Raw genomic sequence first — 25,076 nt, forward strand, 5'->3', positions numbered from 1 at the left:
AAAATGATACATTAACTGTCCCATTTACTCTGTAAACCATGTCAGAACTCCTTCACACTCCCATCTGAAAAGTTACATAAAACTAATCTACCGGCAAAAGTCCCGAGTTGTTTCTTAAAATTAAACCTTTGAATTATATAATTAAAACAAAGATGATTTTATCCTAAAGTTGTCTTAAAGTTCCTTTCTTAATGTCAAATTTGCACAATATCTCATACATAATATACCTGCTAAATTTTACAAATATCCTACAAATAATAACAGTCTTGACAAATGTTTAACTACAATGTCCTTAACCAATAAATCATCTCTGCAAAGATAAAATGTGGCATAATACACTCTCAAGTGTACATTTTGTAACCTTTGAAACAACCTGATACCAAACCATACAAAAACATAAAATAATAAATCTTGCATACACATTCAACTTATGTTAACCTTGTTACATACATGTTTTGTACTGAGATACATGTATGGGCAAAACAATAAAAGCTGATGCCTCATTAAAGGGGCATTACCAGGGTGCATGATCATTAAAGGGGCATAACCAGGGTGCATGATCATTTAAGGGGAATTACCAGGGTGCATGATCAATAAAGGGGCATAACCAGGGTGCATGATCATTAAAGGGGCATTACCAGGGTGCATGATCATTAAAGGGGCATAACCAGGGTGCATGATCATTAAAGGGGCATTACCAGGGTGCATGATCATTAAAGGGGCATCACCAGGGTGCATGATCATTAAAGGGGCATTACCAGGGTGCATGATCATTAAAGAGGCATTACCACGGTGCATGATCATTAAAGGGGCATTACCAGGGTGCATGATCATTAAAGGGGCATTACCAGGGTGCATGATCATTAAAGGGGCATTACCACGGTGCATGATCATTAAAGGGGCATTACCAGGGTGCATGATCATTAAAGGGGCATAACCAGGGTGCATGATCATTAAAGGGGCATCACCAGGGTACATGATCATTAAAGGGGCATTACCAGGGTGCATGATCATTTAAGGGGCATAACCAGGGTGCATGATCATTAAAGGGGCATCACCAGGGTACATGATCATTAAAGAGGCATTACCACGGTGCATGATCATTAAAGGGGCATTACCAGGGTGCATGATCATTAAAGGGGCATTACCAGGGTGCATGATCATTAAAGGGGCATTACCAGGGTGCATGATCATTAAAGGGGCATTACCAGGGTGCATGATCATTAAAGGGGCATTACCAGGGTGCATGATCATTAAAGGGGCATTACCACGGTGCATGATCACGTGACTTTTTGGGGTTCCATCTTTTATTGGATTTACACGCCGGTAGGTGGTATTTTATTTCAAATAACTCTTTTAAACAAGTTTTCTTAAGAATTTCTACTAGTGCATAAAAAACAAATTGTTATGCTGCTTATGGCAATGTGAAATACATCAGAATTAATTTATTTAATAAGCATTTGTTCTTGTTAAACAATTCCATTTTTATTGCATTATTGTACACGGTTGTTTCACGCATCGTAAAAGTTTTTTCACCGATTTCAGAGGTATTCAAGGATTTATTCTTATAACTTAAGATATCGGCACAAACTGCAAGAAAAACTTTTTTTATGCACTATAGATTTTTGCAAATGAATTTCAAATACGCGAGATATTTGCAAAAATAAAGTTCTTAACAGTGTGATTACATTCTGTCAAGCCCGTATGTAAACCCCTGAAAACCCCGTTGATTCTGTACCTTGATTACTACTCTTCAAAATTATTATTTAAACCTCACTCTGTGTAAACAAGGCTAAATGCATGTGCGTTAAGTACCTTCCCAGATAAGCCAGTGTTGTCCCTGATTAGAAATGTGCGGACCGCACACGCTAATCTGGACGGACACTTTAGGCACATGCATAAAGCCCTGTTTTCCCAGAGCTTGCCTTTATATAATTTACGGTAATTTTTTAGTAAGTCACTTTATGAGCACCTCTGGGAATGTTAAGTTAAATTCAAAATTATCATTAGTAAGTTAGTTTAACTCATTTTAACGACATCCTGGTGTTTTTGTTGGGTTTGTGAACAAAGAAAGCAAAACAACTTTCAATGACACTTGTGTAAAATTTTATTTCAAGAATCTTTTGACTGTGCAACAAAACTGGTTAGAAGGATAAAAACATGCCTCAAGTAAAGTTATCAAATACTTGACTTGCGAAAAAACCTTCAGTGTGTGTAATTTTGACTATATAATACATAAAAAGAATTAAGTTGTATGTGTTTAAAAGCCCCATAAACACTCAAAATCAATGAATATTTAGTAAAAAAATTCATACAAATAAAGTTAACCCATAAAATATGGGTTATAGAATGTTACTTTTAGCAATAGCCAAAATTTCAACGCTAGATGTGTTATAGTAACATACATATAACAATATACAAAATGCTCGTTTTTAATTTTTTTGTGACAATTTATTTCATGTGAATTTATCGAGACCATATCTGAACATAATAAAAAAGCTAACAAGCCTGAACACTATTGACTTCGGGCAGCGTCACAGATCTACGTCGTGCTTCCCATGCTGCCAAAATATTTGAATCTCAAGTATAACATACTGCTTTATGTTCTTATTTTAGTTGAAAATGTCTTCAGAATTTTACCAACTGAAAATTTGCAATTGTTATTATAAATACACCAAGTATCACCCATTCTTATGTTAATGTCACACTTACAGCTCAATTTAAGGCCTAGTATGCATGTCAATGTCACACTTACAGCTCAAAGGCCTAGTATGCATGTCAATGTCACACTTACAGCTCAAAGGCCTAGTATGCATGTCAATGTCACACTTACAGCTCAAAGGCCTAGTATGCATGTCAATGTCACACTTACAGCTCAAAGGCCTAGTATGTATGTCAATGTCACACTTACAGCTCAAAGGCCTAGTAAGGCCTAGTATGCATTATTATATACATATAGCGGTATATATATTGAGTGAGCGTGTTGCCCACAAAAACAGTAGCCTTGTTTCGTCAAGTAAATGCAGGATTGACAAATATACGTACCTAATGGTGAAAGGAGAATGCATGAGAAAAGCTTTTAAATATGATAGTTGTCACCATGTACATGTACATTTTGTATTCACATGTCAATATTTATTAATTTGAGCCTAACTAAGGGTGACTTAAAGGCATATAGCAAACATACACACATCATGGAATTAAGAATCAACCGTATTTTTGCAAGTTTTTAGCCAGTTATATACCATATTTATAAATGTTTAAAGTACAATTACATATACTTGACCCTGCAATTCAGATAATGAATACTAACAAATACCATTTAGTTGAATAAATTCAAGAGTATTTGGTTTTATGTTTCCTTCCTGGTATGATGGTTGCTGGTGAATTCTGACTTGGAATTATTTGCCTTGTTTTCAGCTCATTTAATCCACTTGGTGGATTTATAATAACAATTTGACCTTAAACCTCTGAGCAAGGGATATAAGTCCTACCCACAACATAATGTCTTCACATGGTAGTTCTTTTGCATCAAGTTATTAAAAACTGCATGATAATAATGAATTTACAGTCCAGACAAGCTTCTTTGCCCAAATTTGATCCTCAGTAATGACATCTAAGGGTAACATTGATCTTTGATGTGTAGAGCTATTGGTTCCATCATCAAGACACCATCTCAACAAGTAGAACATTTACAAAATTTATTCTTAAATTTCATAATGAACGAGGAAGTTATTGTTCATTGTTCTGCAATTAGCTCAGATGCACGCTTACATACAAGCACAAATACACATTTACACTCAATGATTACACGCTGGGTATGCAGATACTTTGATAACAGATGGCAATTCGATACCAGATAACAACAAAAGCCACGCGTGAGAGGTTAGTTCATCAGTTATTATAAAGTTATATCATAAAGATTAGTTTTTTAGACAAGTCGCATGGTCGAGTTTATAAATGGTGTACCCTTTCTATTGCAAAGAAAAACATCACAGAAGAATGGTAGATTTTTCCCCAAAAAATAGAAATTTCGGTCAGAAAACAGCATAAACGGAATGAACAGTAAACATTTCAACAAAATAAAACTACTTAGAAATATTGCAAGAAATTGTTTGATATTCCAGCATGTAGAGTATTCACTGTGCTTCAAATACTGAAATTTTGATAGTATTCAATGAAATATAAACAAAGATATAGCATGTTTTAATAGGTGGCATTCATGAAGTTGCGGATACTTTGATTCCCGATATAGGGCACTTCGGATAGCAGAGACTTTCAACAAAATGGACAGTCTGATAACCGCATTTTATCTTCTATTTGAAATGCATTTATGTATATTATGGCTATTCTTACCAAACATTTTAAAGTTCGAATCAATTTATATTGTCAAGCCCGACACATTGGGAATCTATGCATAACATAATTACATACACATGTAAAATATAACCAATAGCGTTGTTCGTTTTCAAAAATCTTATAACTATTAATTTATATAATTAATATTATAAGTGCAAATTTTAAATAAGATTCAAATATTTATTCCTGAAGTAATATATTTCAAGTGACGACCGAAAATAATTGTGTACATAATAAACTTGTATTAAGTGGTAAATTGAGATTAAAGGGGCCTTTTCACAGATTTTGGCATTTTTTTAACTTATTCATTAAATGCTTTATATTGATGAATGTAAACATTGGATCGTAAAAGCTCCAGTAAAAAATCAAGAATAAAATTAAAAAAAGGTAAAGAACATTGCCCGGAGCAGGTTTCGAACCAGTGACCCCTGGAGTCCTGCCAGAGTCCTGAAGTAAAAACGCTTTAACCTACTGAGCTATTCCGCCGGGTACACATGCCCAACGTATTTTATACGTTATATAAGCTATCTTCGTAGTTTCACAAAATTTAACGACAAAAACAGAACTCTCCAAATTATTCAATCGTTTCGCGTTGCAACGCTTTATAATTTTTAGGTTTTAAAATCGTCAAAAGATGCATATAATGGCTTTATTAGAGCATGGTAAATGTTCAGTATTACTGTTTCCTCACAAATAACATAACCAAAACGAAAATTTGCGAATCTGAAACAACTTTTTTCAATTTTGTCAATTTACCAAAGCGTGAAAAGATCCCTTTAAGAGAATTGAAAATACAACGGATCATGTGGATCAACACGACTCTGTTCAATTGAACTTATAGCAGGACTCTAAATAAGGGGAGCAAGGGGTCTTAAAGCAGCCAATACCTCATCAAATCCTTTGTCATTGGTTCTCATTAGAATCGCATCATATAAAGTCCCTTTATATTGAGCTTTACACTTCCCTTTCCCTTTTATTATCATATTCCAAAGGGATAAGAACATGTTTCGGTAATTCGTTGTAAATTTACGTCAGTACATACATTTTTATTTATTGCCTGCTTACTATATCAGTATTCTAAAGCGAATTCTGCATTTCTGATTCACTAACTAGAGTGTGTTATATCTGGTAAAGTGTCGAGTTATCTGGAATCAAAGTACCATTGTCTTTGAGATGATGGGTAAAAGAAGTGTCCATGAAAATTTGGCATCCGACTCTTAAAACATTTGAATTTCCTCAAATACATTGTTCAACTAAAATTTAACATGTTGTAACATTAATGGACATATTGATCTTTTATTTCGATTAGTTGGCATGTTCTTGATTTATTTCCAAGTATTTTTATTTTGTTGAAATACATGTACGTACGGATCATCCAATTCATGAAGATTATTGATGAAATTTTATATCTTTTTTTTATAACCCACTGTTTTTTTAACGACTTTTTTGCTCCGCAATACAAAGTTCTATACCATTAATAGACCAAACAATGTAACGTGTCTGAAAACCAAATGAACAGAACATAAATGCAAAAAAAGCTGAAGAACTCAACTCTCGCGTGTTGCTTTTGTTGTTATCTGGTATTGAAGTGCCATCTGTTATCAAAGTATCCGCATACCCGGCGTGGATTGAGAAAGCTAGTTTGAGCTGATCATAAGCAGTGTTTTTTACATAAACATAACTCACCATGTCTTTCCTTTGAATCATTTCTTCTAAAGAATTCACATCAATTTTACACTCCAACCTTTAGGTTCAGATATAAGATAAATCCTCTGTGGAGTATTTTGTAAACCAAAAAAATATGGGCCTCACTTTGAGAAAAGGGGGTTTAATGAAGTCCACAAAGGCTAATTAGGGACAACACTTTCCGCTTGTATGGTATTTTTCCTTTCACAAAAAGTCTCTTCTTTGCAAAAATTCAGTTTAGATGGAAAGTGTTGTCCCTGATTAGCCTGTGTTGCCTACAGATGCAAATCTGGGACGACACTTTATGCACCTGCATTAAACCCCCTTTTCACAGAGCACAGCTCATATCCTTTCAATACTATGACACGATGAACATTAATTTCTCAGCACACAAACACAATACAATATCATTAATGGTACAAGACTTGTTAATTACAATAAACAATAACAAAAAATGACTTTACTGAGTGAATAAATCAACACAAACTACAACTTCATTTCCTAACCATACAAACATACGTGACAATAACATTATACTGAATAAGCTGCGCGTGGTAGGTGGAATGACTTGAGTCATAACCACATTTTACTTGGAGTTTTATGACTCTTCTCTGGCAGATAGGATTTATTTCCTGTGCAGCACAAACTTTCATATTTTTTTTTTATTCAGAGGACAATTGCTCTTAGAAAATATTGTTCTTAAAAAAAAGCTTAATGTATGTGCATACAGTATTGTCAGAGATACATGTAAGCTTGTGCAGTCCCCACAGGCTAATCAGGGACAACACTTTCAGCTTTTATGGAAATTTTTGTTTAAAGGAAGTCTTGTCTACACTAAAATCCAGTGGAAAGTGTTGTCTTTGATAAGCCTGTGCAGACTGTACAAGCTAATCTTAAACATTAACTTAAGCCTCATTTTCCCAGAGTGAGGCTTAATGTAAGATACATCGTGAAGGTTTTGACTTTTCTAAATAAAGAAAATAAAGGATTAACTTCATTATTGACAATCAATTGTTGTATTTCTCAAGATTACATTATATGTATAAATAAAGGATTTCACCTGAATTTAAGTAACAGCAGTTCTTTGTAAACAAGTTATACCTGAATAATACCTGAAAGTGAAAATATACAATTACACTATTTTTATGATTTCTCTGACTAAGAGTATTTTTTACCGACATTTACTGAGATAATATTGCTGTAGAATTCAATGCCAAATAGAATTATGTGATGTTTCTTTTTTAGCAACCTTACAATAATATTGTTTGAAGTCCATCAATAACTGTTACATAAACATGGGGATTAATAAACAATAACAAGAGGGCCGTGATGGCCCTGAATCTCTCACCTTACTAACCAAATACAATCCCAACCCAGTTTTCATCAAGATAAACATTCTGACCAAATTTCATGAAGATTGGATGAAAACTGTGACCTCTATTGCCTACACAAGGTTTTTCTAATATTTGGCCTATTGCCCTAGTTGTTGACCCCAGGTGACCCAAATACAATCCCAACCCAGATTTCATCAAGACAAACATTCTGACCAAATTTCATGAAGATTGGATGAAAACTCACAGTGACCTCTATTGTGTACACAAGGTTTTTCTATTATTTGACCTATTATGTGACCTAGTTTTTGACCTAGTGACCTAGTTTTTGATCCCAGATGACCCAAATACAATCCCAACCCAGATTTCATCAAGATAAACATTCTGACCAAATTTCATAAAGATTGGATGAAAACTGTGACCTCTACTGTCTACACAAACAAATTGTTGACGGACGGACCCACGCACACACAACAGACGCCGGACATCACACAGTTCATATAAGCTCACCATGTCACTTCGTGACAGGTGAGCTAAAAATAACTCTTTTCCATGAGTCCTGTCGTTCATTCAAAAGTGTTCAATATTTCATACATTTATATTTAAACTTAATATGTATTTCAATGTTCTTTGAAATATTTGGAATGCGATTTCATTTAGTAGGAATTTCAAATATTTGTCCTATTGTTAACTTCTCTACTATATGATTTATAATCTACAAGGTTTAACATCCTTGCATAAAATCAAATTACTTGATACATGAAATCTTATAATTTGACAGAAAATTACCCATACCACTCAAGTTTCAGCTGTCAATAGCATGAATACTGTATTTGAATTCCTACTGAAAGGTGTGGTTATTATTATTTGAAATAAATACGCACATGTGATCTTTTTTGTGTGTGTTTTTTCCTTAAAAGTTCATTAACAAGTTTCCTTTCGTTATTTTTTTAATTACGATTTGATTTGGTGAAAACGTGGGACCATATACGAACTTGTTTAATTCCTGAACATAAATATAGGTCTGAGTTTAAGTAAAATTCTATTTTGAGAAAACAGTTTACTAATACTGCTTGAAGAATTTCGCGTTCAATCGCGTTTTATAAGTGGCGATCGAACAATCTGCATTATTATAAATTTGATAATTATGCATTATTATTGCAAAAAACAGACTTCTCAAAATTAATTGCAATGCTGTTCAATAAATATTGGTCTGTCTTAAATACGTTTCTTGTTTGAAAACAGTTTCATTTTAAAAGATGCACATTGACTTTTAGAAAATAGCACCTGTTTAGTGCTGATTGTTCAAATGACAAATATACACTATTTTTCATTCTGTCATAAAATAGTTAACATGTCTGTTACACATAACCTAGTAAATTGCACTGGTATCTCTATAGTAGAATTAGAGAATATTTTGTATTACGAGTATAAAGAAAACAACACCACCAGACACATTTGAGATTTATAAGGCACTGCATGTTTGGTATGGGCTCATTGTTTGAAGTTGAAGGAATACCAACAGAATTTGAGATAATATATTATGTATTTTTGTTCCTGGGCAAATGTTTTACTGTAAAATCAATATTATGTAACTGTTGTGATGTAACAATAACTGGTTTTAGGTAACTGGTTTAAGCAATTTTTTTTCCTTATTTAAAGGGGCCTTTTCACAGATTTTGGCATATTTTGATTTGTCATTAAATGCTTTATATTGATAAATGTTAACATTGGATCTTAAAAGCTCCAGTTAAAAAATCAAGAATAAAATAAAAAAAGGAAAAAAAAAGTAGCCGGTACCAGTGCTCGAACCAGTGACCCCCGGAGTCCTGGAGTTAGTCTGAAGTAAAAACGCTTTAGCCCCCTCGGCTATTCCACCGTGTATACACAGTTTAAGTATTTTATACGTTATATAAGCAATCTTCGTAGTTTCGTAAATTTAAACGACAACAACAGAACTCTCCAAATTATTCAATTGTTTCGCGTTGCAACGCTTTATAATTTTAAGGTTTTCAAATCGTCAAAAGATACATAAAATGGCTATATTGGACTATGGTAAAGGTTCAGTAATACTGTTTCCTCACAAGTATCATAACTAAAACGAAAATTTGCTAATTTGAAACAACTTTTTTCAATTTTGTCAATTTACCAAACCGTGAAAAGATCCCTTTAAGAAGTAATTATCTCTTAACTTTTTAAATAAGAAACTTACCAAACTCATTAAATGAATTGTTTATGTTTATAATTTAAAAACACATACATTTCATAATCTTCACATTAATATTTTATATAGTATTCTATTAAGTTTATTGCAAAAACCTGGCTCATCCAAAAGCAATTTAAACTGGTAACATTTAATTTTGAACATGTTTCAAGTATATCAACTAGGTAATTAACCAGTGTTTGGACTGCTTAAATATAGTCTAGAAAAAGAACAATTAACATAAAATTAACGGAGACTATAATAAGTCTTTGTAAAATCAAGGCCGAAGATTAGGATCACACAAATATTTGTTTATCATTTTACTGGTACAAATTAATTCGAAGATACATAATACGTTAACCTGTTTTATTTTATTATATTTGACATAAAATGTGGAGCATCCCATTTCATAAACACACAAATAAAAAAATAAAAACAGTACATAAACTTACTGATACAATTGCTATTTTGAGTATCCCTCAACACAAGGAACTGAATAACATTGACACAAACAGAGTCAAATCAGCGAATCAAACTACAGTGAACATGAAAAATGTCATTTAGTCACCAACTTCAATGAAAAGTCGTACCAAGCATGCATGACCATTGCATAGCCTAAGGGCAAAATTAGATGGCTGTCATTAATGAACAGTGATGGAACATCTCAATACAAGATTTACCACTTAGATTGATTGATATGAATTATACCACACCTTTGCCGGTAATTACATAAGATCATGTTCACCATGATTGTGTTTATAATCAACAACATAAGACAAACATTTAATATCTTTATAAACATCAATCTTATCAATGATCATCACTGTCACATTCATCTTTATCATCATGATCATTGTCAAGGACACAACCATCACTACTATAACAACTATCTTCACCATCATTACCTTTACCATCAGTATCATCATCACTTTCATCACCACCACAAGCACTTTTATCATCATCACTAGCACTTTCATCATCATCACTAACACTTACATCATCATAGTTATTGTCATCATCCTGGTCCTCTTCCTTTCATCCTCCTCCTCCATTTCATTTTCACATATTGCCCGGGATATATTACTAAGGATTATTATTCATTTATGTTTATTTTGCATAAAGTTCAATTATTATTCTTTCTTCTTCTTCTTTTATAATAATGGCTATGTTCAATACTGATACATTATGGCCATGCGTGGGGGGTTAAAAAGAAATAGATTGATAGGTTTCCCCGAGTTACTCAATCCACTCAGGAAAATCCTATCAACAGTGATAAAAAAAGGTGCAAAACCTAACACCTTAAGCCCTTAAGACTTAAATATATACATATACAACTGTGCATGTGGTGAGAATATTAGTCGAGTTAAAAACAGGATAAAAGCAGAAACATGTGATCTAAGGAAGGAACACTGATGTAGACAGCACTGATTTAAATCCAGGGATCGTATCAGCGCTGACTACATAAGATGGAAGTGTGTTCCACTGTACAACTGTTCTTGGAAAGAAAGAAAATTTTTGGTAATCAGCTGTACTTGATGGTATTTGGTATGCCATGTGATGGTGATGGCATGAGTGTCTAATGTATGGAGTGAGATAGTGAAGGGGATTGACGTCAACATGATTATATACTATTTTATAGAACAAAATGAGTCTAGCTTGTTGTCTTCTTGATTGCAATGTTTTAAAATTCAAATCCTTAATTATATTTGTGACCGTGCCCGGTGTCTTGCTGTACTTATTCATTACAAATCTTGACGCTGAACATTTTCAATTTTATCAATATCTTTCTGATGGTAAGGGTCCCACACACTAGAGCAATATTCCGAGGATGGTCTAATAATGCTGTTATATGCCGCTGCCTTAGTTTCCATTTTAGAAGAATGAATGTTTCGTTTTAAGAATCCTAAGCTCTGGATTGCTTTACTACTTATTTTATTTACCTGAGGTGACCAGTTTAAAGTTGAGCTTACTTCAACGCCAAGATAAGTGGCTTGGTTTACAACAGAGGAGGTTGATTGTGAAGAGTGTAGGCTGTTTTTAATGGTTTACGGCTTCTCGTAACATGCATGATATGACATTTTTCTATGTTAAAAGACATCTTCCATTTCAGCTCCCACAATGATAGACTATCTAGATCTCTCTGAAACTGAATTGTGTCAGCCAAAGTTTTTATGGATCTGTACATGACACAGTCATCCGCAAATAGACGGACGCTTGACTTCACAGACGAAGGTAGATCATTAATGTAGAGCAGAAACAGAAGAGGCCCAAGAACTGATCCCTGGGGTACACCAGAAATTAGAGGGGCCATGGTGGAAGTTGCCCCATCTACAACAACCTGTTGACTACGGTAACCAAGAAAAGCTTTAATCCAAGAGTGTGTAGTGCCCGTGATGCCATAATGGGCTAGTTTCAGCAACAATCTACCGTGATGTACAACATCGAAGGCTTTTCTAAAATCCATGATGGCAACATCCATCTGGTCTCTCTGCATGGTAGAAGCTAAGTCATGGATAAAACCCACAAGTTGGGTTTTGCAAGACCGCCGGGCTCGAAAGCCATGTTGGTTGTCCACCAGGATATTAAAGTTGTCAAAATGGTCTAAGATGTTACTAACAACGATATGCTCCAGCAATTTACAAGCAATACATGTTAATGAGACTGGTCTATAATTACTAGCTTGGTACTTTTCACTTTTTATAAAAATAGGAGCTACAAAAGCCATGAACCAGTCAGAAGGGACAGAACCAGAAATAAGTGATTTGTTAACAAGAATTGTTAAAATAGGTGCAATTTCATTTGCACATTCCCGTAAGATTCTGAGTTTGATTTGGTCTGGTCCTGCGGCCTTGTAAGGAGTTTCTTAACACCATTTACCGTAATATTAATTGATGGCATGTTTTTATACGGGCTATTACCAAGATCTGGATATGAGCTGTTTGTGTCATTAGTAAAACAGAAGAACATTGTTTATTTAAGACTTCAGCTTTTTCCTTGGGGTTAGATTTTAAGACCCCATCATCCCTAAAGGGTGCTACACCACATAAGTCATTTTTTAAGCTTTTTATGAACCCCCAAAAACATTTAGTTGTCCCATGTTTATGTTCTGTTTCATCACATATTATGTTGTTCATGTAGTCCCAGTAAGAGTTACGAATTTTCTTTTGTATTAATGATCCGATCTTCTTAATTTTTGTAAGCAAAGTGTAATTTTTAGTCTTTTTCATTGTGCTATAAGTCCGGTCATGTTTTTTCATTAGCTTTTTAATGTCAGAATTCAGCCATGGTAGATGCTGCTTGCCAGAAACAGTTTTAGTTGGTATGTATTTTTCAACAAGTGTGTTATTAGACAGACCTTGAAATTGTCACAAAGCTTCTGGACATTCATATCATTAATATTGTTTACATTTATAAAATTTATTAAACCAGTTATGATTTCCAACCAGTTAGCCTTGTCAGACATAAATATTTTTCGTTTCTCTTTACGATTTATTCTAGCAGAGGATAAAATATCAACAAAAGGAATGCAGTGATCACTAAAAAGGAATGACCTTAACTGTTTCGGCTAAAGAAGGATTAGACAAGAAAAACAGGTCAAGACATTTCTTTGTGGTATCAGATAGTCTTGTTGGTTCATCAACTTTTTGGTTTAATGAATGAGTATCTGCAAAGTTTAAAATTTTGTTACATTCTTCTGGGTGTGAAGCATTAGAGTCTACAGTTTTATTTTTCCAATTGATTTCCCCATGGTATAAATCGCCCCCAATTAGGGTTGTACTATTTAATTTATCAGTCAGACTGATGGTACGATCCAACTCGTCTTTACATGTAAAATCCCTGTCAGGTCGGTATGCCAGCAGACCAACAGGTCTTTTTTACCATTTTGCTTTATATTTACCCAAATAATTTCAGATGAAGATTTTAATTCCACGGGAGCATGACTTCTAAACTTATTTGAAACCAGTACAAAAACCCCGCCTCCTGTCCGACCTTTTCGATCATATCTGTAAACATCGTAATCAGATGGAAACACTTCTGAATTTTTTATTTTAGGCTTGAGCCATGATTCATTACCCAGAACAACATCAGGTTTTACAGTAGCTAGCATGGATTGGAAAGCTAAATTTTTCTTCTTAACAGACTGACAATTTACAGTCACAATTTTTAAGTGTTGTACATACTGTGATTTGTGAGTAGGTAATTTGTTGTGTCTCATAGATTGAGAGTTTGTAGTTATGCATGTTTGTTTACTGACTGGTGTGCTACAGTGTAAGGGTGCTTGCTGCCCGGAGCCTGGGGATTGCATACATGTAAGGACGGATGAGTTGTCTGTACTGATATGTGATACTGAATGATCTGATTGCATAGACTTTGTGTGATCAAAGAAAGTAGAGTTAAAATGAAATACGCCACAGTTTGTACATTGCCACGGTTCATTTGAGTGATCACAATGATACTGATATGTAAGTGAACTCATGCCCTGACATTCTGCATGAAACCATGCATTACAGTCTTCACAAAAGACTCCTCTATCTGGATGCCATTTAACTGCTAAATTGCAAGTGCCACATAAGTCTGAACTAACTGGACCTGGATTTGATTCTGTATTATTTCCTAATAGGATGAGTAATACACATAAGTAGAATAAAGTGAGACGGTTCCTGCCAAAAAGTTGCCTCTTTTTTCTAGTGAGCAGACCTGAACACAGCCCGAAATACAACTTAAGATTTGGATTTGGGTTATGAAGGTTAAATAACTGGAAAAATTGGTTCAATAAAGCAACTGCCTGCTTTGTCGGTATCTGTTTAGCAAAGTTTAACCAAAGACTGTGACTGTGAGATAGGTCTGTCACTTCATGAATATTTTTCATGTAACTAGATGCAGGGTCTTCACTTGTAATATGAAGAGGGATGAGCAATAGCCCCAACACACACAGAGTATATGCAGACATAATTGTCTTCAGGTATCGTACAAGTACGAAACTTTAGAGGTCGAATAAAAAATTTGAAGGTCGTGAAAATACGTGACAAAAGAACAAAGTGTGGGCCAAGATCTGTTATGGCAGTAAGAATGGAAAATACTGGCACACTCTGTGTAAGTTGCCTCAATACCTGATCTTACAAAGAGGTTTAGGGTTTCCCTGCTGAAAAGAATAGTTAGTTAGTGATTTTTTTGTTTCGTAAAAGAAAGGTGAACCCCACGCAGGTTACACGCCACTTATGTTCTTCTTGAATGCCAATTTGTGTCTACCTATAAAATAATATGCAAACAGAAACCATATGCTAACGTCAAACTAGATGAGGAGAAAGCACCAAGTTAATTGCCCATTGCTTGTTTCAACCTAACCTAACAGCAACAACATATTCACAGGGATAGACATTTTGATGTTCCATCTGCAACTCCCGGCGTACAGCTGGCAAAACGATCAAGGCAATTGGACCTGTGATGTTGTTCTTCTCCATTTCGATTGACTTTAAAATTACCTACACTCATTTATTTAAGCAAAAACACTCGTAAAATCTCATTATACAAATTATGGGTATATGTATTTTGTTAGGTTATAAACGACATCGTTTGATACCTTGTAATTTAGAATTTGATTTCCTAAAGATTTTAAATTATACAATATGAAATCTGTTTTTGATGAGAGTGAGGGGTGTAACATATTGCCTAAGATATATTACTTAGAATAGTATTAATTTATGTTTATTTTGCATCAAATTCAATATCGTGTCTACCTAAATAGATATGCAAACAGACAGCATATGCTTACGTCAAACTAGAAGAGGAGAACGCACCAAGTTAATTGCCCATTGCTTGTTTGGCTGATTAGACATGTCTTGGGTAAGCATTGATTGTTGTATGATCTCATGTAAATGGCAGGCTAACGTCCACATACGTTCGTTGCATGCGTCATAGAACGTTAGTTTTTGGGCACGTGATTTTGCACACATGTTCCCGTCAGAAATTGCACTGTTGAGTGTTCCAATCTATATTTATTTATTGATTTTCAATAGGGAAGAACAGTACATTAGGCACACAGCCAGACATTAGGGTCATATATTTTGTTTTTGCCACAGGGCCACTATAAGGCAGCCACATACATCTTGTGGTTTGGAATATTTTACAAATATTTGAGAGCGTTTGTGTTAAAGATTAATCAACAATTGCAATGAAAACTAAAATGAACTTGTCTACGTTTATTGTGTATCAATAACTATGTTACATCCTCCTCCTCCTCCTTTTTGTCCTCATCATCATCACCACCACCACCACATCCACCACCACCATCATCAACATCATGATGATGATGATGATGATGATGATGATCGTCGTCATCGTCATCATCATCATCAGTATCACCATCTTCATCATCATCATCATAATCATCATAAGAATCAATACCATTAATATCACCAACACCTTGATCATCACCTTCACAGTCATTATATTCAGGATCATAAGCATTAAAACAACGTACACCATTAACCAAACCAATACCATAACAAACAAGAGATTGCCAAGCAATATTGTCCCCTACCGGTGAAACTCCACCATTGTCAGTAATTTTTTATTTATTTTTATTTGTTGCCATAGCAACCAGAATTATTGACGTAGGAACAAAATGAAATGACGTGCATAATCTCCATATTGCCATCTATCCATGTTTCAAGTTTCATGAAAAAATATGAAGAACTTTTAAAGTTATCGCAGGGTCCATAAAAGTGTGAAGGACAGACTGACAGACAGAGAGACAGAGCGCAAACCATAGGTCCCCTCCGGTTTCACCGGTAGGGGACAATAAAGCACATGACAACTAGACAAACAAATATTGAAGCTCCTGACCCTTGTGGTTTTAGAGAAGATTTTTGAAGTAGCATTAAACCTGGATGAGATGTTAGAGGAAAACCTTCAAACATGCATCTCCGACACTAATGGATGACATACATCACCCTACAGGCACCCCTTGGGCACTTAGCTTTATAACTGGAACTAGTGTAACAACACCCATGATATTCTTTGGATTTAGAAAATTATACAAAAGTGTCATTATACTTTCAAGCCTGTGCCATTTAAGCAAAACGATGTACCTTTTATGACCTAAATCAATACAATATTACAACACATGTATTGAATGGGTGCAGACTGTAAAGTTAACAAATGCAATACAAAATACATAAAAGGTTGGATCTGTTTAGCTTGTTAACAAAACTATATCTCTGTAAGCTATTGCTAGATAAAGTTTGACTTTGGCCTGCAAAACTTTGACTATTAAAATAATTATCCTTATCATTACAGTGGCCAAGCTATATATTTCATTAGTACCATACAAATAAAAATAGTATTAATGCAAAAATAATCTTTTTTTTTTCAAAATGAAATTTTTCTTATTTTTATACTAGAGCTTCATTTTATTATCAACTGTTTATAAACAGCTTATGTTACCAGGTAAACAAGCTGATACATGTTGTTAATCAAATTAAAACATTTTGATAAATGAAACACTGAGAATACAAGCTGGGCCACAAGATTTCACTGCTTATATATATTTCACATCATCTTCAACATCTTCTCATAGTAACAGTTGAGAGTTGACAATGAATACTAACAATACCTAAAGTAAATGGTAAAATAACTTCAAAATGTTTCAACAAAATGAGGAAATAATCCAGGTCCCTCCTACACTGGGTATGACAAAATTGCATTCAGCGCTCGACTACAATACGCAAAAACAATATTTTGTGTTTTAATCACATTTTATTAATAATAGGATAAACCAAAGAAATTATTAATTTATGAGCAGCAGGAATGAGAAAATGGTTAACATGTTTATATATAAAAAAAACAAGTACATTTTCATTTTGACAATAAGTTTACCAGCACATTTATCAACATATTTAAAATTTGAAACATCATATAATTGTGTTCTTTTAAAAAAAGAAAAGTAAAAGGCTCATTATAAAGAATCACACTTTATGTTCAGGGAACTAAGATTATTAAAATTCATATTCAGGGGAGTTAATTATGATAACAAGTCAACTCTAATTTATGTGCAGAGAAGATAATAGCCATTACGAGTCTAACCTTGTTTATGGTGATATGGTAAAAAAAGGTTAACCAGTTGAATGTAACCAGTCTTATGTATGGAGTTGATAACGAATACAAGTAAAATCTAATTGATGTGGAGTGGAGTTAAGAAAAATTACAAGTCTAATCTAGTTAATTTCATGGGCAGTTTCTCTCTTTAAACTCTGAAAGTTTAGATAGTGCAAAGGGTTATTAATGATAACATGATTAATCCAGTTTGTATTTCAGGGAGTTACCTACAATTAGCAGTCAAATATAGTTTATGTTCAGGGGAGTTAATTCTGTTATCATGTGTAATCTACTTTATGTTCATGGGAGGCAATAAGGCATACAAGTCTAAGCTAGTTTATGTTAAGAGGAGTGAGTAACAAATACAAGTCTGATCATGTCCAGAGGAGTTTATAAAATTTACAAGCTTTATATTGCTTGTAAGTTTTTGGACTTAATAATAATCATACATGCAGGTCAAACCTGAGTTTTTGGATGCCTCCGTTGGACCTCTGCAATGCCTACATCTGGATCTGCTGCGTAGGAGTATACCGATGACTCGTCGGTACTCGGGCCTTGCCCAACTAGCCCAGCCCCATCAATCATGTCAACACCTGACCTGGGAACCAGAAGAAAAAAGCGTAAATTTACACAAGCTAAAAATTATTATATTGTGCTTTCATCTACCATCAATAATCCACATTGTTCTGAGAATATTGCTAGAGCTACATGCATTTACAGTCAAAGCTTGTCTTTTCCCGGACTGAAACAGATATTTCAAAATAACAATTATTTAAATTTTCCATTTCTAAGTAATCTCAATAAGAATAAGAGTCAGTGTCTTGGTAGACAGTTTTTGTGGGCAAAAAGTAATTCTGACCCGAAAATTCCAACAAGGAGTTTTGCCATCCACCCTGTTTATGCCTTTTATCAATGGCATCCTAGTGGAATCACTTTATGGAGTACAAGCAGCCCTGTACGCATATGACCTGTTGCTTTTATACACAGAAGAGTGTGCAATAACAATAACCGCCACATAAAAATGGCTTTTGTCAAAATCTCAGCTTGCCCAGTCCCACCAGCAGACCTTGGCAGACTACAAAATAAGACATTGTGCATTATTATTTGTGCAATGTGATCCAATAGCTTTGAATGACAGCGGTTGTGTGTGTCTTTGCATCTTAAAGGGCAACTATATTCACGCACAAAAATGCATGCCAAAATGTACGGATAGGCTACAGAATACCTGACATGTGGATCAAAACTGGCATGTGAGGAATGGGAGCCGTCCTGTTCGAATTCCATGTAGACTGCAGAATTCTCTTGGCCCATTTCATCATAGATTCCTTTTGATGGGTTCAAACTTGATTGATCTGACCTCCTTCTAAAGCCTCCCGATGTCCTCTTTTTATGCCATTTTGGAATATGCTGGAACATAAATACCAGTAGGCAATTATATTGCATGGATAAATGTTCAACAAGGTCAATAAAGGAACACAAGTCTCAGTATGGCTGAATGGGTCAAGTTCCCCACGGGTACTTCTTCCCCATACCCCGGGTACTTTGAAGTATACTTCACCGTACACCGATTTTCAAAAGATACTTTTGGGTACCCTGGTATACTTACAGGTACCCCATCTTTCCTAATAAAAAAATTCGTACCCAAAATTGTTTGTACCCAATTTTTTTGGTACCCAAATGTTTTTTCGTACCCAAATATTTTATTGTACCCAAAGCTTTTATCGTTTCCAATTTTTTTCGTACCCAAATTTTGTTTCATACCCATTTTGTTTGCCTTATTTTTTCGTACCCACATTTTGTTCGTACCCAACATTTTCGGTATGAAAAAAATGTGAGTACGAAAATTTTGGGTACGAAAAAAAAATTTGGTATGAAAATTTTGGGTACCAAACAAATTATGCCAACTTTGGTACGAAAAGAAATTTGGGTACGAAAAGAAATTTGGGTATGAAAAAAATTTGGTATGAAAATTTTGGGTACGAAAAAAATATGGCAACAAAAATTTGGGTACGAAAAAAAATTTGGATACGAAAGTTTTGGGGACAAAAAAATTATGTCAAAAAAAAAATTGGGGGATGAAAAACAATTTGGGTACGATAAAAATTGGGTAGGATTTTTTTTAAATACGACAGTTAGTATATCGGGGTAACCAAAAGTATCATTTGGAAATTGGTGTACGGTGAAGTAAACCTCAAAGTACCCGGGGTACGGGGAAGTAGCATCCATGGGGAACTTGTGGGGAACTTGACCCATTCAGCCTTAGTATGTGACTCTGACATGCTTTCACTGGAAAACTAGTATAACAATTATAAATATAATCATGCAACTCAGATTTTAAATTAAACATATATATGACTTTTGTTATTCTATAACACAGATTTATCATGGATTGTAGCCTGGAGCATTATAAGGTGCTCAATGTCAATGTTTTATTTTTTATTATTTTTTTAATTATTATTTTGTTTTTAGTTACCCGTTGTTTATTATAATGCATACACATACTAAATCAATGAAAATCTACAGACAAAACGTCTTCTTAGTATGTGTATGCATTATAATAAACAACGGGTAACTAAAAACAAAATAATAAAAAAAATATATATAAAAAAATAATAAAACATTGACATCAAGCGCCTATGGCCTGGAGCATGATAATGAAATTCAAGCAGAACAATTTTGTGATCTGGATAATTTTGTATATTACCAAAAAGACAATAGTATTGAATTTAAAGAAATTTGATGACTAGAGTGTCACAGGGTATAAAAAAAAATTTAGTTAATAATTTAAACACTTTGTGTTTATTAGTGTTGAGTAGTTTTAGTTAGTTCTTATATGAAATATAAACTGTAGCCTTAGTTGTTTTATAGTTATCCTACAGTTAATTCTAACCTATTCTAATAACACGTGCATGTAACATCCAATCATTCACTTTCCCTCCAATATTCAGTTTGCTTGTTGAAAGTTGTTTCAGACGACCATTACGGTTTGGGATGAGACATATTATTTGTTTATGATATTTTATATTCCTGCAGGTTACTAATTTAAATCTTTTATTTTCTTCGTCAATTGTTTGTATTATTATTTTACAATCCTGAGTTACGGTTAAGTTTATTACTTATTTATTAAAATATCTTTGTTAATATTCTCAACGCCATGCAATACTGGTCATTATTAATATGTATTTTAATTTGAATGCAAACATACTAGTATATTATTTTGATTATTAATGGTATCTTGATAAACGTGTAAACAGTCGCGTTTCATGTTTTGCTCAAAAACGTTTACCAAAACAGTTAACGTTTAAACGACAGTCAATATCAATATAATAAATATTGGGGTGCAAATAACGTAGCCGACTAGCCGTCATAGTATATCGATGACGAACTGCGAAATCCGGGTACTTGCGATAAATCCTGGATACCGAATTCGGCAGTAATTTATTTCTGATTGGTTAGCGCAGACATGAACGGAGACTTACGAAAATCTTCGCTACTTTCCGAAAATTTTTCAACTTGGCAACGAAACAGTGCATATGAAATGTTTAAGTGAATGATTGGCAAAGTAAAACACTGCGGTAGCATGTTGAAAATTAATATTTTAACCAAATTATATATTGATTACGTTTTTGCTAGATGACTGGTTTTTTATTTTCTGCAGTCAAACGATATGCACATTGTATTTCATGTGCAAAATACGTGCTTTTTTTTCCGAGTGTCATTTTCGGAAACAGTATTTTTCATCAATTTTACATTACTTTCGGCATTCTTTAAATTGTTTATATAGAATGACAAATACACAATAGGTGATATGGATGGTCTGTTTCACAATATTTTATGGTTTTAATCTGACGTCATTGCGCAAATGGGATATGCACTGAATATTACTTCCGGAAATAATTACTATTTTCAGTTTGGAAATGCAATGGTAATGTTTCTTTTTTAACGGACATTGGGATACCGTTTAAACGGTAACGTTTTGTTTATTTCATTTTGTTTAAACGTTAAGAAAAATCTGTAAACATGATATTTATTGATTATATATCTAACTGCATGTATCAATTGTTTCTATTTCAGATAACCTTATCGGTACAAATATAGGTACAACAAGACTATTGTCAAGCAATATAAGTCACCTACCGGCTCCACCATTGTCAGAAATTCCACCAATTTCAGATTTAAAAAAATATATTTGTTGCCATAGCAACCAGAATTTTTTACATAGGAACAAAATGAAATGACATGCATAATGTCCATATTGCCATCTATCTATGTTTAAAGTTTCATGAAAAAATATTAAGAACTTTAAAAGTTATCGCAGGATCCAGAAACCACCATTTCAGCAGTATTTCTAGTCTATTTGTTGCCATAGCAACCAGAATTTTTGACGTTGGAACGAAATGAAATGACGTGCATAATGTCCATATTGACATCTATCCATGTGTCAAGTTTCATGAAAAAATATTAAGAACTTTTAAAGTTATCGCAGGATCCAGAAAAGTGTGACAGACAGACAGTCTGATAGACTGACTAACAAACTGACTGACAGATGGAGCGCAAACCTTAAGTCCCCTCCGTTGAAACCGGTTGGGGACTTACAAGAGATTATTGTGTTTGTCAGAAACACAATGCCCCCTATTGCGCCGCTTTGAAATAAAATTTCAATTATTAATTATCTTTTGGCATGTTTAGAAATTATCTCCCTTTTATAGCTTATTATTTCCCTTGGATTGTATTTTTTTACTTTTGACCTTGAAGGATGATCTTGACCTTAAAATTTGTTTTAGATTATATACCTTTAAAAAATATTACTTCCTTTGTGAAAATGATCTGAACCTGCCAAATAATATAAAATAGAAATTATCTCCCTTTAAAGCTTGTTACTTCCCTTGGATTTTGTTTTTTGACCTGTGACCTTGAAGGATGACCTTGACCTACTCAAAATGTGCAGCTTCATGAAATACACATGTATGTCAAATATAAAGTTGCTATCTTCAATATTGCAAAAGTTATGGCCATTGTTAAAGTTTTCGGACGGACGGACAGATAGTTCAAATGCCATATGCCTCCCTGCAGGGGGCATAAAAAGTAGTACAACACAGATAGTCACGTAGACAGCTCAGTTGATAGTTCAAAGGTCATAATCTGGGATCTATACAATCAATAGATTTACTAACCACTTATTAAAAGTTTCAATCAATATAAAATCACATTTGTCTTTAGTTGTTTCTAAGTTACAAAATTGTGAAACAACGCTCACTCATCATTTTAATTTTTTGAAAAGGAAATCGTGAAAACCGAATTATTTCTTACTGAAATTTGACTGTTCATCTAACTTCATTGAGAATTACTGTTGTGAGTTAAATCCTTGCAAGGTAAAATAATCGCGTCTTTTAACTGCATATTCGAACAGGAAGAAAAAATAAATTGATTTATCAATTTAAAAGTGTACACATTAGGTTTGTGTATTTTGTGTTTGTGCGTTAGAATAATCAATTGATATGATTACTGACAAATGAATCGCGCAATAATTAATTGAGTATATTTGTAAATACATTGTTAGGAATAATATTAACAAGGGTTTGTGAGTTACACTTGACACTATATACGACTGACAAGCGTATTTTTCCGACCAGAAATAGCGGAACTGAATCTGTGCATGTAGTGATTGAGTTGTATGGTATAATACAATTAAATCATTATGTGATTGCATGTGTATGGTTGTATGTGTGTGAGAGTGCATTAGTAAATAGTTTATTTGAATTGTATTGTTCAATTGTTTCATAAATCTAATACATTTATTAAGATTTTTTACTTTGAGTTTGATAAAACTTGAACATTAAGATTTTGACTTAAGTTTAATCTAAAAGCTACAGTAATTATTTATTCCCATGTGTACAATTATGTGTTGTTATGTTGTGTTATACATGTATGACATGTGAGTATATATTCAATACCGTAGGTTTCCACGTATAGCGCGCACCCGTGTATAGCGCGCAGGCTGTTTTTTAAATGCAAAAAAGGAGAAAAAAATATTTCAAGACAATAAAACCACCAAATCGGACCGAAAATGGCCGCCATTTTACTATTACACAGTCCAATAATCCGGGGCATTGGAAAGCTTAATTAAGCATTCAAAATAGGAAGCGTCATTATGATTAGGAGCAGGGGTTGCATAGCACTATACTTTTCTGACAATTTTATAATTTTCTTGCAAAAGATTAACAGTCCACGTGCATTTCGTGAAAAACGTGAGAAAATAAGAATTAGTGTACATCGTGTGATTTTTCCTCGGGGAAAGCGTGGGCATTACCGGTAAATTTGAATTACGCATAGAAGACAGGGATACAATTGTTGAGGTATGCGGGCGAAGGACGATGTCAATATCTCTCTGTGTTGTAGTTCAGGCGATTGCTAACGATAGTTTGAAACACCACAGTTGAACGTTGAATATTTATACACACAAAATGCAATTGCATATTGTCACAAGTCGTGGCACATATTACTCAATATCATCTGCCAATTACGAAGTGCAAAATGATCCCCTTTCACACCTACCGTTACCCGTAAAAAGACCTCGTTCGCACCTACCTTTGCCTGCTCTCGACAACAATCCCCATCGGAATTCATCGAAAAGGAAGTGTTAAAACACAAACAAAGAAATGTCCGCAAGTTTATTCAAACAAATTTATTTTGACAAAACTTCTTCTACAGCGTTCATACCTACCAGTAGCGACTTATGGTTGTTTCGACAATGGCCCCTCAGTCAGTAAGATTATAGGGTGGTGGTTTTCTGGAAAAAAAACATGGCGGCCATTTTGATTATTTACGATTACACAACATATTTTTACCAATTTAGCAGCCAGGATAGCGTTGTATCAATGTATAACGCGCATCAACTTTTTAATTTGATTTTTGGAGGTAAAAAACTGCGCGCTATACGTGGAAACCTACGGTATGCATAGGTGATAACAATTGAATTAGGTTTATTTGTCACTATTGAAATTAGTGATTTAGTGTATTATTAAATTGAATAATTTTGAGTTGATCAGAAAGGCAACTGTTGTAAAACAGAAGTTATGAATTGAGAATTTGAAGGTTAATGAATTTGGAGTGTGTGTTTTCCAAAGTGTTATAAAACTAAATTGGCACTCAAAGTGAAATAGACATTTGGTGAACATTATTGAGTTCTAGTTGTGAATTAATGCATTGAAAGTAATATTATCATCAAGTGAACAATATTACTGATTGACATAATGAAATTGTATCTAGAGTTATTGGATGTGAACAAATACTATAAACATAATTATGTTGAATGAAACGTTTTGTTTAATACAGTGCAAAGAATATTGCACACACAAGTGAATGTAAGAGTAGTGTTTGATTTCTGCATACATTTCTTA

General features: G+C 33.9%; 1 protein-coding gene across 2 annotated transcripts in view; it reads right to left on the bottom strand.

Annotated features, from left to right (window-relative positions):
• The window catches only part of LOC127876649 (SH2 domain-containing adapter protein D-like), a 61,111-nt gene that overhangs the window by 16,184 nt on the left and 19,851 nt on the right, over positions 1-25,076 (bottom strand). Inside the window, exons 2-3 of one of the 2 annotated variants that reach the window (XM_052421982.1) lie at positions 18,902-19,083; positions 18,139-18,274 (exon numbers count right to left, since the gene is read on the bottom strand). In XM_052421982.1, the coding sequence (XP_052277942.1) occupies positions 18,139-18,274; positions 18,902-19,083 (318 nt within the window). Of the gene's footprint in view, positions 1-6,045; positions 6,171-6,509; positions 6,525-18,138; positions 18,275-18,901; positions 19,084-25,076 lie in introns of those variants that run through there. The other variant, XM_052421983.1, reaches the window with a different exon arrangement.

The sequence above is a fragment of the Dreissena polymorpha genome, chromosome 4, assembly GCF_020536995.1.
Source record: "Dreissena polymorpha isolate Duluth1 chromosome 4, UMN_Dpol_1.0, whole genome shotgun sequence".
NCBI lineage: Eukaryota > Metazoa > Mollusca > Bivalvia > Myida > Dreissenidae > Dreissena > Dreissena polymorpha.